We start from the raw sequence: 13,683 nt of genomic DNA, 5'->3' as shown, positions 1-13,683 counted from the left end.
TTTAGAGAAATACCCCAACACCTAATTAAATCTTGTGAGAAATAAAATGTATTACCTTTGCAAAGGTAGTTCTCAAGCCATGAGTGGAGATACTCATATGGGGTGAAAATAAATGTAATATAATTCTAAAGATTCCTTTGCTGATGTATATAAGAGGACCAAATCTAAATGGCTTGTGTAAGGATGACAATAAATGAGCAAACAATGCTTACCTGTATGCTTATGATGATTTTAAAGATCCAAACAAATTCTTACAATTAAACATAAATAAATAATCCCTAAGTATATGTGACATTGTAATAAATTATTGAAACAATACTCATACACTGCTTTGTCAGCAGGTAAGAGAACCACAAAACATAATTTCTCCTCAAAAGGAAAGCTCATTCATTTTAGTTCAACGGGTACCTAGGCTTGAGTCTCACACAGCTGGTTGCAGATGTCTGAGTCGATTCATGAAGAGCTTTATAGTCATGGGGACATAGCAGTTCCCAGCATCGGTGGTTGTCCAGGACGCCACTCTTTATGGGTCCAGGAAGTCCAGGACAGCCCTGACTATGGGCCAGGATGTCCAGGACGACCCTGTCTATTTGCGCAATACGTCCAGGGTGGCCCTCTGTATGGGCCCGGGACATCCAGGGTGGCCCTGTCTAAGGGCTTACTGGAGCAGAAGGACTGAAACTATGCATGTGATGCTGCCTCAGCACCTTCTTGACTGTGCATGTAAAGCTGTCCATCACTGCAAGAGCCCTGCCTATATAATCACTGCTTCAGTGATTTTCTCAAGATGAAATTTCACATGCAATTGGGCCACTGTGCTGGGCCCAGCGGACTTTTTTCGGGTTGCATGTCACCAGCAAATGCCACACACACTTCCCGGGAATTGGCTCCACCCACATACATGCTGCCTGGGAATCGAGTCTTCACACATAAACACTGCCTTCACATACAGCAAGACAGGGCATCAGCGTTCACATGCAGACATGCGGCGCAGTGTTGTAGGGTGCAGCAGTATTCATGTAGCGCTGTAATACACTCCATTGCCTGCCCCTTTGTACTGCATACGTCATGTGTACTGCATGGTGATAAGAGATGGATATTAATAGTAACAGGTAATGAAATGATAACAGATAATGAACAATATTACTTATATTATATGTAACTAATATAACAATATAAATAATATTAAATATTTTAATGCAGGGTCAGCTTCCAGCATTCCTGTAGCTGAATTCTGAATCTGAATAGATGCCAGATGGTGCCAGTGAGGTCGGCTGCTGTCATGACTGTTCCGTCCACGCTGCACTTTTTTCGCTCTTTTTCACTCTTTGTGCTATTTTCACCATCTCTTCTACCTTTAAAACCCTTCTCACTGCACCATGATGCACATCACATACAGCAGAGATGCTCTTATTTCTTTTGGTCTACATAACAATCACTTCAAGCTGTCTCTAAACCCAGACCCAAGCTGGCTGAGTGAGATCCTGAGAGAGAACAAAGGACGTGACGCGAGGAAACAGCCTCGAGGAAACTGAGGAACAAGCTGAGGGCTTGGGCACACCGAGCTACCTTACCTAGCATCTTGCTAGCCAATGTCCAGTCTCTGGATAGCAAGCTCGGCAACCTACAGGACAGGATAAAGATCCAAAGGGACATTTGGGCAACCTACTCTGCTTCTCGGTTCACCGCATGGACAGGATGGCAGATTCGAGGAACGCAAGAAGCGGTGGAGTGTCTGTGATGGTAAACAACAGCTGGTGCAACAATGCCAATGTTGTTACTCTCGCCCGCTGCTGCTCACCCAACCCGGAGCTGCTCGCCCTCAAGTTTCGTCCTCTCTAACTTCCTCGTGAGTTCACCTTGGTGATGGACAACACCGTGTGCATTCCACCTCAGGCCAACACGGACACTGTGCGAACTTCATGAGGCTCTCACACAGTTTCAGGTACAACACTGGGACCTTATCGTGTTTGGGGATTTCAACAGCGCTAACCTCAAGTGTGAGGTGCCCAACCTTTACCAGCATGTAACCTTCCCCACCAGGGGAAAGAGGACATTAGACCAAGCTACACACCATACAAGGACAGTTACATGGCACTAGCTCATCCACTGTTTGACCACACTGCCATCTTCCTCATACCAAATTATAAACAAAAGCTGAAACAGGAAACTCAGATTCAGAGGGTGGTCGTGTGTTGGACAGATCAATCAGTGGCCACTCTGCAGGACGTTCTGGATGACACAGACCGGTACATGTTCCGGTGCAGCACTGATGTCAACGAGTTTACAGAAGCAGCAGTAGCGTTTATTGGGAAACTGGTGGATGACACAATCCTAAGAGCCACCATCAAGATGTTTCCCAACCAGAAACACTGGGTGGACAAAACCATCCATGAGGCTCTGAACTCTTGCACTCCTGCCTACAATGCTGCCTAAAATATTCAGTGGGAACATGGATGAGTACAAAGCTATGGCATACGGAGTGTGCAGGGTTGTGAGAGAGGCGAAGCGGCACTACGGGAAGAAACTAGAGTCACAGATCCAGCAGAGTGGCTCTAGATCCCTGTAGCAGGAAATACAGATGATCACAGATTACAAGAGCCCACCGTTCAGACTGATGAGCGCAGATGAGTCTCTGCCAACAGTGCATGCGCAGGGACCGCCATAGGCCAGCGCCCTCTCATCATCACGGAGAGTGACGTGAGGAGAGTGTTCAAAAATGTGAATACCAGGAAGGTGGTGGGTGGTGGGCCCAGATAGCATTTGTGGTCGAGTCCTCAAAGCCTTTCCAGACCAGCTAGCCCTGGTATTCACTGACATCTTTAACCTCTCCCTGACGCTCGGTATCGTCCCATCCTGTTTCAAACAATCCACCCTCATCCCGGTCCCCAGTGCCAACCCTTACACTCCTGCAATGGTTTAAATACATACAGACATTAGACACAGAAGCCGGTGCAGGTGTGCAACCATGGGCGTGGTTACAAACGAAAAGACAAACTCCCACATCATGCGGCAGGCCGTAGCACATGACCAGTGGGACTGGGAGTGTTTGGGTGTGTAAATTATTCATATATATATATATGAATATATTTTCCAATCAGCCTGTTTTCACTTTTAATAAATTGGTTTCATTCTTTAAATCATTAATTAGTATCTTTTGTGCTTTTGCCAAATTGGAATGCAAAAACCCATGGCCATATCAGAAATTACAATATGTCACCAGTCTGCCCAAAATGGTGTGTCTTCTGTGTTCTACCTCTCACATTACTAGCATATACATCTTGTTTCACATTCATTATGAAACAATGTTTAATGTCTTATAACTTTGTTTCCAATCAAATGTTTTGTAAATGTTGTATAGTATAATTTCCGACCCCATACATCAGCATTTATTCATGAAAATCATCCTGGTTTTGGATTTACCTTCATCGACTTCCTGTAACGTGCTGCCCAAGTACCGAAGTACGTAGAGCAGGACTCGCAGACTCCCTCAAGTTTGTTAGACATTTAATAACATTGAACTGGGCACTCACACAAAATAAAACATTGAACATAAACACGACTGAACAGTATTACACGAAGTGAACATTTAACCCAGACTATCTAAACAAAGATGACGACTGACTTACATACGCACGCTACCTTAACATTGATATTGACAATGACCAACGACGTGGTGCACACTGATACCGGTTTAAATAGACATACAAACACTTAACGTCAAAACCCTATACAGGTGTACGCCCTCACGGAGGGTGTGGCTACAAACAAACGAACCCCCTGCACGCAGCAGGCTGTACCACGTGACTCGTAGGGGGAGGAGCATCCCGTGACACGTCCCAACCTTTCCACCTCATCCAAATGTTTTTTGCCATTATTATTATTATTATTATTATTATTATTATTATTGTAGTTGTTGTTGTTGGTGGTGGTGGTGGTGGTGTTATTAAACATTTGGTATTACCATTCACATTCATGTGATTGTCATCATAGAAGCCTTGACCTGATCTATAGATACTGCAGATGGCAGAGAACTGCCAACATCCTGCTGCGACAATAGCAACTGGACCCGCAGGATCAAACCTAGACTCATTTATTGCACTCTATCACTCTATATTTGATCATCCATTGAAGAGTAGAGAGTCAATTCTCTATTAGCTCAAAAAAGTTAAATTAGGAAATGGATTTGCTACCCTGATATCATATTCCAGATAGAATGACTGAACAAATGTAATAATGACTCTCTGCTCCCTAGTCCAGCCTACTTGGGTGTCCACTTGGACAATCTGCCAATCTGCTGTGTAAGAAAGCGTTATTGTGCCAGAGTCCCTTCCCACCAATAGCCAGCAAGTTTCCCAGAGCCCTTAGAACTTAGACATATCAGACTGTAATTGTCTTGCAGGAGCTTGCCCTGAACCCAAGCAAAACATCTCACAGCTTATGGTAAGTGTGTAATCGCCACTAAACAAAGCCAACACCTCTGGGTTCTGATTAATACATTCTACAATTATTTTGAATGACCTTATATACAGCAGATAAAATAAGTACTGAATACGTAAATATATTTCTAAAGGTGCTACTGACATGAAATTGTCTGTAACAACCCATCCAATCCACACATGGAAAGAAGTTATACCATAGATATCCATAAATTAAGTTATGTGTAATAATGAGAGGTGCAAAAAGCCATGGAAAGTCATGACACCAGCTGAAATCTATCAGTAATTAGAAAGCAATCCTGCCACTTAGTGCAAATTAATATCAGCTGGTTCAACTGATGGCCTATAAAAAGGTTTCTCTTTACCAAGGTGCCACACAAGAAACATGTCATGATTGGTAAAACCAGTGAGCTCTCTCAATACCTTCCCAACCTTATTGTTGCAAAACATACTGATGGCATTGGTTACAGAAGAATTTCTAAACTACTGAAGGTTCCAGTGAGCACTGTTGGGGCCATAATCCGGAAGTGGAAAGAACATCATTTCGCCATAAACAGGCCACGACCAGGTGCTCCCTGCAAGATTTCAGTGAAATGAATTATCAGAAGAGTTGTCCAAGAGCCAAGGACCACCTCTGGAGAGCTACAGAAAGATCTGGAATTAGCAGGTACAATTGTTTCAAAGAAAAAAATAAGTAATGCATTCCACCTCCATGGTCTGTATGCACGCTCACCATGCAAGACTCCATTGCTGAAGAAAAGCAGATTGAAGTACTTTTAAAGTTTGCTCAACAACATTTAGACAAGCTTGTGAAATACTGGGAGAATATAATCTGGTCAGGTGAGACCAAAATTGAACTCTTTGGATACCATAATACACAGCATGTTTGAAGGTCAAAAGGCACTGCATATCACCCCAAAAACACCATACCGACAGTGAAGTCCGGAGGTGGGAACAACATCCTGTGGGGCTGTTTTTCAGCATACGGCACTGGCATGCTTCATATGATTGAAGGAAGAATGAATGGACAAATGTACCGAGACATTCTTAATAAAAATCTGCTGCCATTTACAAGGATGATAAAGATGAAATGAGGGCCAACATTTCAGCAAGACAATGATCCCAAACACACAGCCAAGGAATCTCTCAATTGGTTTCAGAGAAAGAAAATAAAGCTGCTAGAATGGCCCAGCAAATCACCTCACCTGAATCCAATTGAAATTCTATGGAAGGAACTAAAGTTCAGAGTTCATGGAGGGAGCCCAAAGAACCTACAGGATTTGAAGAGTGTTTGTGTGGAAGAATGGGCCAAAATCACCCTTGAACAATGCATGCGACTAGTTTCTTCATACAGGAGGCGTCTTGAAGCTGTCATCAGCAACAAAAGCTTTTGTACAAAGTATTAAATAAATTTCAGTAAGTGCGTTCAATATTCTTTCCCTGTGTCATTTCTCATTATTACACATAACGTAATTTATGGACATCTGTGGTTTGATTTCTTTGCATATGTGGACTGGATGGGTTACTGACATCTGGTGAGAATTTCTTGTCAATAGCACCCTTAGAAATATATTTTCTTAGAAAATTGGTGACGTGTTCAATACTTATTTCATCCGCTGTATGTATGTGTGCATATATATATATATATATATATATATATATATATATATATATATATATATATATATATACACATACACACACACACACACATTTAATATTTTTGATATGTATTAATTTATTGTGACTGTGGCAGCAAGTGTGTTGAGTCAAAGTCAAGAGAATCTTTATTTTCTATAGTCGACAAAATGTTTAAAGAACAGGTGATGCCTTTAGGTGCAGGATGATTGACAATGTGCAGTACAGACAGTAGGAACCTGTGGGCTTAAATAATAGGGAGAACTAAAGAGAGCAAACAATGAACAGGAGTGTGAGTGTGTGTGTGTGTGTGTGTGTGTGTGTGTGTGTTTGAGTGTGAGTGTGTGTGTGTGTGTGAGTGGGCATGTCCCTCCTGCTGGGTGCTTGTAACATTAATTAGCTGTTACAGAAATGGGATCAACACTGGATCAATAGAACAAATCTTCACTGTCCTTTGCAAAGTGCATGCACAACGTTATTATGGTAATTTAATTGTCTAAGCTTTGGGCAAATAGTAATATGGTAAAACACAGACTACAATGCTTATGTCTCATAACATATGTTACATGTTACATTATAGTGCATCAAAATAGTCATAATAATAATGTACAAAAGGATTTAACGGTTCTGTTTATTAGTAGAATTAACATTATTTAGATATATTAAAGTCCTTCAAAATAAAGGTCTTGCAATAATGGCATTATGACTGGATCTAAATACATCTAAATTTACATGACTGCAAAAAAAAAAATTTAATAAAAAAATTAAATTAAATTAAAATTAAAATACATATGAAAAAACAGCTAATATTCAAAGGTAGAAGGGGATACAAACTGACAGACCACATGATCACAAGTTGTATTTATTTTATATATCTATATATATATATATATATATATATATATATATATATATATATAAATTATTTTATTTTATTTTTTTTTTTATTTTTTTTACAAACAACAAGCCCAGGGAAGGGAACCTAATTCATTAAGGGCTGGTGTCATTTTATTATAAACACAACCACTGCAGTGCTGGGCCTCATACCCACTACCATGTTACTGCCATGTTAGTGTAGAGAACATAGAACGCTGATGACATCATAATACATCTACTAATCTACAATTTTGTTCAAATTAAATGTTCTTTCAATTAAGATTATAAACAATGTTTGTATTAATGATTAAATGTTCATAAAAGACTGTTCAGTTGAGTTTGTTGCTTTATTCTACTATGAACACAGATTTAATCTAGGTGAATTTTTCTCAAATATTTTTCCCGATAAAATAACTTTGAGAGCCTTTCTAAACCAACTGTAGAAGAAAGCATACACAATAGGATTACATGCTGAATTTGAATAAGCAATCCAACTAAACACTTCATACAGTTGTTGGGGACCAATATAACCAAAATATGTCACCATTAGACTGTAGATAAAAAATGGTGTCCAAAATGATAAATACACTCCCATAACAACAGCAAGTGTTTTAGTGGCTTTTCTCTCTGCCTTACTAATAGTGGGCTGCCCTCTGGATGTCTTTCGCTGAGAGAGACTATTTTGTACAGAACGTAGTTGTCTGTGTGCAACAAGATATATTTTGAAATATATGCTCACCATTACAATAGAAGGGATATAGCAAGAGAAGAAGGCAACTATTAATGAAGTAATTGGCCCTAGAAGTGCTGAACATTCACCCTCACATTTAACATCACTGTAGTGTTCAATGCCCAAAGTGTTTAACTCCATGACTAAAACTCCCAGAGCGGAGGAATAGCCCCAACAAAGAGCAATCATGAACAGAGAAGTAAGAGCAGTCATTTTACGGTGGTACAGCAGGGGATGACATACTGCGTAATATCGCTCAATAGAGATAAAAGTCAGATTTAATACAGAGGCTGTGCACAATACAACATCAAGGCTGCTGTGTAATTTACAGAATAATATTCCCAGATACCAGCAGGTCTCTACAGAGCGTATCATACTGGGAGGCATCACAAGTCCTCCTACAAGCAGGTCAGTTACAGCCAGAGAGAGAGTGAGAAAGTTAGTTGGTGTGTGGAGCTGCTTGAAATGAATGATGGCAGTGATGACCAGAAGGCTTCCAAATATTGTAAGAATAATAATAGCTCCAATGACAAAATATATCACAATCTTTACAGCCAGAGGATAAACAATCTTCTGACACGAGTTAGGATGAAACTCATAACAAAGTGAAATGTTTCCTGTGCTCCTATATTGTTGTAGCCTTGTGTGCATCCTGCTTTTATCCTTTATCTGTAAAGTTGATTTAAAATTAAGAAATAATGTCTTTTCCATAATAAAAATGGCCATGTAAAGCAGAACTTGTTTCTAAGAAATCTTTACAAACAACCTTTGAAAACATATGTTAGGCATGAACAGTATACAAAGAAAATATCTGTGAATACATGCTGAAATAAAGAACATGTCACATATAATACAATTACATGCTCAGTATGTACAGATATATAAAAATCAGATTTATTGTCTATTGTTCATGTCAGCAAGGGTTGCCCCATAATGACTTTCATGTACATCCTTACCTTTGTCTGCACACCAGGACAGTTCAGCACTGATCAGCACTGCTTTCATTTATAATACCACAGTCCTGCAGCAGAAATGCCTTTCTACTAAATAACTCCTCTGTGCTGATCATGTGATAATCTGAAAATGAACAAACAGGAACTCAAGTGACAAAATATGTCAACTCTCACAGCCAGTAGATTTATAATTACAGTTAAAGCATTTAGCTGACACTTTTTCCAAATCAACTTGCAATTCTGACAAAACAAATCTTACACTGGTGGTCAGAGGGGGGGGCCTCAGCCTTGTGCCAACCCTTACACTCCTGCAGTGGTTTAAATACATACAGACATTAGACACAGAAGCCGGTGCAGGTGTGCACCATGGGCGTGGCTACAAACGAAAAGACAAACTCCCACATCTCATGGTGGGCCATACCACGTGACCAATGGGTCTGGGAGTGTTTGTGTGTCTGTGTAAATAGATATAGGTATAGATATATAGATATAGATATAGATATATAATATAAAAATATATCTATCTAACAATCTATTTTATATTATATTTTATACAAAATTATATTTTATATTTGTTTTGTAGATTATATTTTCATTTTTAATATTTTTAATTTATTTTATAATAATTTATTGTGACTGGCAGAAATAAGGCTGCAAGAAGCAATTCAAAGTCAAGAGAATCTTTATTTTCTATACTCGACTCAAGCAAATCGTTTGAAGAACAGAATTTTTCCTCAGCAGGCATGGCACCAGCAACTGCCATACATGCTGCCTGGGAACTGGTTCCTCCCACATACTTGCTGCCAGAGAATCAACTCCTCTCACATATTGTGCAGCCGTTTTTCCCAGCCAGCAAGATCTGCTTTAGCTGTGGGCCCACTTGGAACTAGCCAAGTACCAAAAAAAGCACTAAATCCACATCCTGGGTGCAGAGGAAGTCTCTTTATCATCTCACTCTCTCCCTGTGGGCAGTGCCGGCACTCTTCACGGACAGCAAGAAAAGGCTCCATGAAGACATCCACCATGGTGGAAGTTGAAACAGTTTTCCTTTATTGCTGTGATCCACCTCAAATCCTGGCCCTCAGGCTCTTTCAACTGCATAAACCAAGTCAGCAAAGCATAATCAGGACAAATGGGATTCTATAGAAGTAATGGTAGAAATGGTGTAGCCCTGTCAACATCACACATCCTATACTGTCAAATGGCCCAGCTGGTTCTTCTCCACAAAATAAATTTCAGCTTTAGGGCTTGGAATGGTCCTGCCTGCCTGTGTAAAACATCAATCCCATCCTGGATCCACCTGCTGTCTTCACCGTCATGCTACCCAACAGTCTTCTACCTCACAGGCCACCTTCATGGACTTGATGCACTGTGGCCTCCTGCACCTGTCTGTCCCAATCCCAGCACCTGCTCTGCCTCTAGTCCTGACCCTGTCTCCTGCTCCTTCTCCAGTCCCAGTATAATTTCTGGCCCCATACATTAGCATTTATTCATGAAAATCATCCTGATTTTGGATTTACCTTCATCGACTTCCCAACCTTTCCACCTCATCCAAATGTTTTTTGTCATTATTATTATTATTATTATTATTATTATTATTAATAATAATAATATTGTTATTAAACATCTGGTATTACCATTCATGTCATTGTCATTACAGAAGTCTTGACCTGATCTATAGATACTGTAGACGGCTGAGAGCTGTCAACGTCCTGTTGCAACAATATCAACTGGGCCAGGAGCATCAAACCGAGAATAATTTAGCATTTATTGACCAGCTTACTTGGGTGTCCGTCTGGAGAATCTGCCAATCTGCTATGTAGGAAAGCGTTATTGTGCCAGGGTCCTTTCCCACCAATAGCCAGCAAGTTTCCCAGAGCCCTTGGAAATTAGATGTATCAGAGTCAAGTTCAAGTTCTGTTTATTTGTCACATACATAGTTATACACAGTATAACTCGCAGTGAAATGGTTTGAGAGTGCTCTGTCCAAACTGACGAAAAAAAAACAAAAACAGGGGTGCATAGAGAATATATATATATATATATATATATATATATATATATATATATATATATACAAAAATATATTAACAATGTATGTAGAATATATGTATATTATGTTTATATACACAATGTACAATGTATATATGGATATGTATATATGTCTGTACACAATGTACAATTCCATCTTGCAATTGAACATCTTTACAGTTACATGTTACATGGTGGTGGTGGTCCACACAGTTTATCAATTTATCAGTTTCCCTGATTCAGGGCCCGAGTGGCCTGTGGGAAGAAGCTCCTCTTCAGTCTCTCTGTCTTTGTCTTCAGGGAGCGAAAGTGCTTCCCTGACCTCAACAGAGTGAAGAGCCTATTGTTGGGATGGGTGGGGTCCTTCACAATCCTCCTGGGCTTGGTCTGGCACTGCTTGTAATAGATGGTCTGCAGGTCAGGAAGTTCAATATGAGTGATGCACTCTGCTGAACGCATCACCCTCTGGAGTGCTTGTCTGTCTTGCTTGGTGCTGTTCCCAAACCAGACTGTGATGTTCCCCATTAGGATGCTCTAGATAGTGCAGGTGTAGAAGTTCCCCAGTACCTTGGAGGGCAGTCTGAAGTCTCTTAGGCGTCTGAGGTGGTAAAGACGCTGACGAGCCTTCTTTGCCATGGAGTTGGTATGGCGGGCCCAGGACATGTCCTGCGAGATGTGAACACCAAGGTACCTGAAACTATCTACTCTCTCCAACGTGGTTCCACTGATCCTCACAGGTTGGTAGTGCTGCTCCTGCTTTTTGCTGCAATCCACGATCAGCCCCTTTATCTTACTGACGTTTAGGAGGAGATTATTTTCCTGGCACCAGTTTTCCAGGTGTTTAATCTCCTCCAGGTAGGCCCTCTCATTGTTGTCCGAGATCAGGCCCATGACGACGGTGTTGCCAGCAAACTTGACAATGATGGTGGAGCTGGAAGTGGCTGTGCAGTCACTAACTGTATTGCAGGAGCTTGCCCTGAACCCAAGCAAAACATCTCTCAGCTTCTGGTGAGTGTGTAAGCGCCAGTAAACAAAGCCAACATCTCTGGGTTCTGATTAATACATTCTACAATTATTGCGAGTCCTTTATTTTGAAGGAACCTATACATAATTTTTTGAAATGTATTTAATATTTTGTGTTTGTGTGTGTGTGCGTGTGTATGTGTGTGTGTGAGTGGGCATGTCCCACCTACTGGGTGCTTGTAACATTAATTAGCTGTTAATAAATTGGATAAATCCCACAGTGGGATTAATACTGTGAATCAATAGAACTTCACTTCACTTCACTTTCATTGCCAAAGTTCATACAGCGTTATTATGGTAATTTAGTAGTCTAAGATTTGGGCAAATAGTAATATGGTAAAACACAGATATTACAATCCTTATAAATGTGTATTAATGTCCAAAAGTTTTAAAGGTTCTTTTTTTGAGGAGAATTAAAATTATTTAGATTTATTAAGGTCCTTCAAAATAAAGGTCTTGCAATAATAGCATTACCACTGGATCTAAATATATCTAAATTTACTTGATTGCAAAAAAGTACATAGAAAAAACAGCTGATATTCAAAGGTAGAAGGGGATACAGACTGATAAACCACATGATGAGAAACAATATTACAAACAACTTGTATGTGTACGGTTAGAGACCGTATTCAGTTTGTTACATTTCCTAAAATGTTGTTCCTGTTCCTTCAAGCCCAGGGGAAGGGAACCTAATTCATTAAGGGCTGGTGTCATTTTATTATAAACACAACCACTGCAGTGCTGGGCCTCATACACACTACCATGTTACTGCCATGTTAGTGTAGAGAACAAAGAACGCTGATGACATCATAATACATCTACTAATCTACAATTTTTTTCAAATTAAATGTTCTTTCAAATTAGAATATAAACAATGCTTGTATTAATGACTAAATGTTCATAGAAGGCTGTTCAGTTTATTTTGTTGCTTTATTCTACTATGAACACAGATATAATCTAGAGGATTTTTTCTCAAATATTTTGCCAGATAAAATAACTTTAAGAGCCTTTCTAAACCAAGTGTAGAAGAAAGCATACACAATAGGATTGCATGCTGAATTTGAATAAGCAATCCAACTAAACACTTCATACAGTTGTTGGGGACCAATATAACCAAAATATGTCACCATTAGACTGTAGATAAAAAATGGTGTCCAAAATGATAAATACACTCCCATAACAACAGCAAGTGTTTTAGTGGCTTTTCTCTCTGCCTTACTAATAGTGGGCTGCCCTCTGGATATCTTTCGCTGAGAGAGACTATTTTGTACAGAACGTAGTTGTCTGTGTGCAACAAGATATATTTTGAAATATATGCTCACCATTACAATAGAAGGGATATAGCAAGAGAAGAAAGAAGCTATTAATGATGTAATTGGACCCAGAAGTACTGAACATTCACCCTCACATTTAACATCACTGTAGTGTTCAATGCCCAAAGTGTTTAACTCCATGACTGAAATTCCCACTGCAAAAGAATAGCTCCAACAAAGAGCAATCATGAACAGAGAAGTAAGAGGAGTCATTTTACTGTGGTACAGCAGGGGATGACATACTGCATAATATCGCTCAATAGAAATAAAGGTCAAATTTAATACAGAGGCTGTGCACAATACAGCATCAAGGCTGCTGTGTAATTTACAGAATAATGTTCCCAAATACCAGCAGGTCTCTATAGATCGTATCATACTGGGAGGCATCACAAGTCCTCCTATAAGCAGGTCAGTTACAGCCAGAGAGAGAGTGAGATAGTTAGTTGGTGTGTGGAGCTGCTTGAAATGAATGATGGCAATGATGACCAGAAGGCTTCCAAATATTGTAAGAATAATAACAGCTCCAATAAAAAAATATATCACAACTTTCACAGCCAGAGGATAAACAATCTTCTGACATGAGTTAGGATGAAACTCATAACAAAGTGAAATGTTTCCTGTGCTCCTATATTGTTGTAGCCTTGAGTCCATCGTGCTTTTATCCTTTATCTGTAAAGTTG

At 39.8% G+C, this 13,683-nt stretch overlaps 2 protein-coding genes across 2 annotated transcripts; both read right to left on the bottom strand.

Annotated features, from left to right (window-relative positions):
• Positions 1-6,985: 6,985 nt before the first annotated feature.
• On the bottom strand, positions 6,986-8,841 carry LOC118241830 (trace amine-associated receptor 1-like). The gene is made up of 2 exons (XM_081723400.1): positions 8,640-8,841; positions 6,986-8,352 (listed from the first exon to the last, which is right to left on the bottom strand). The coding sequence occupies exon 2, from the start codon at positions 8,332-8,334 to the stop codon at positions 7,309-7,311; it is 1,026 nt and encodes a 341-aa protein (XP_081579526.1). The 5' UTR covers positions 8,335-8,352; positions 8,640-8,841; the 3' UTR covers positions 6,986-7,308.
• A 3,700-nt stretch (positions 8,842-12,541) lies between these two features.
• On the bottom strand, positions 12,542-13,654 carry LOC113587391 (trace amine-associated receptor 1-like). Its single transcript, XM_081694443.1, has one exon. It carries the CDS (start codon positions 13,652-13,654, stop codon positions 12,629-12,631), a length of 1,026 nt encoding a protein of 341 aa, XP_081550569.1. The 3' UTR covers positions 12,542-12,628.
• Positions 13,655-13,683: the final 29 nt, after the last annotated feature.

Source organism: Electrophorus electricus, chromosome 2 (genome assembly GCF_041902795.1).
Source record: "Electrophorus electricus isolate QZ-2024a chromosome 2, ASM4190279v1, whole genome shotgun sequence".
Classification (NCBI taxonomy): Eukaryota; Metazoa; Chordata; class Actinopteri; order Gymnotiformes; family Gymnotidae; genus Electrophorus; species Electrophorus electricus.
This window is presented reverse-complemented; position numbering and strand designations above follow the sequence as displayed.

Excerpts from the sequence above, each read along its gene's own strand:
- LOC118241830 (XM_081723400.1), bottom strand. The coding sequence starts at position 8,334 with ATGCACACAAGGCTACAACAATATAGGAGCACAGGAAACATTTCACTT.
- LOC113587391 (XM_081694443.1), bottom strand. The coding sequence starts at position 13,654 with ATGGACTCAAGGCTACAACAATATAGGAGCACAGGAAACATTTCACTT.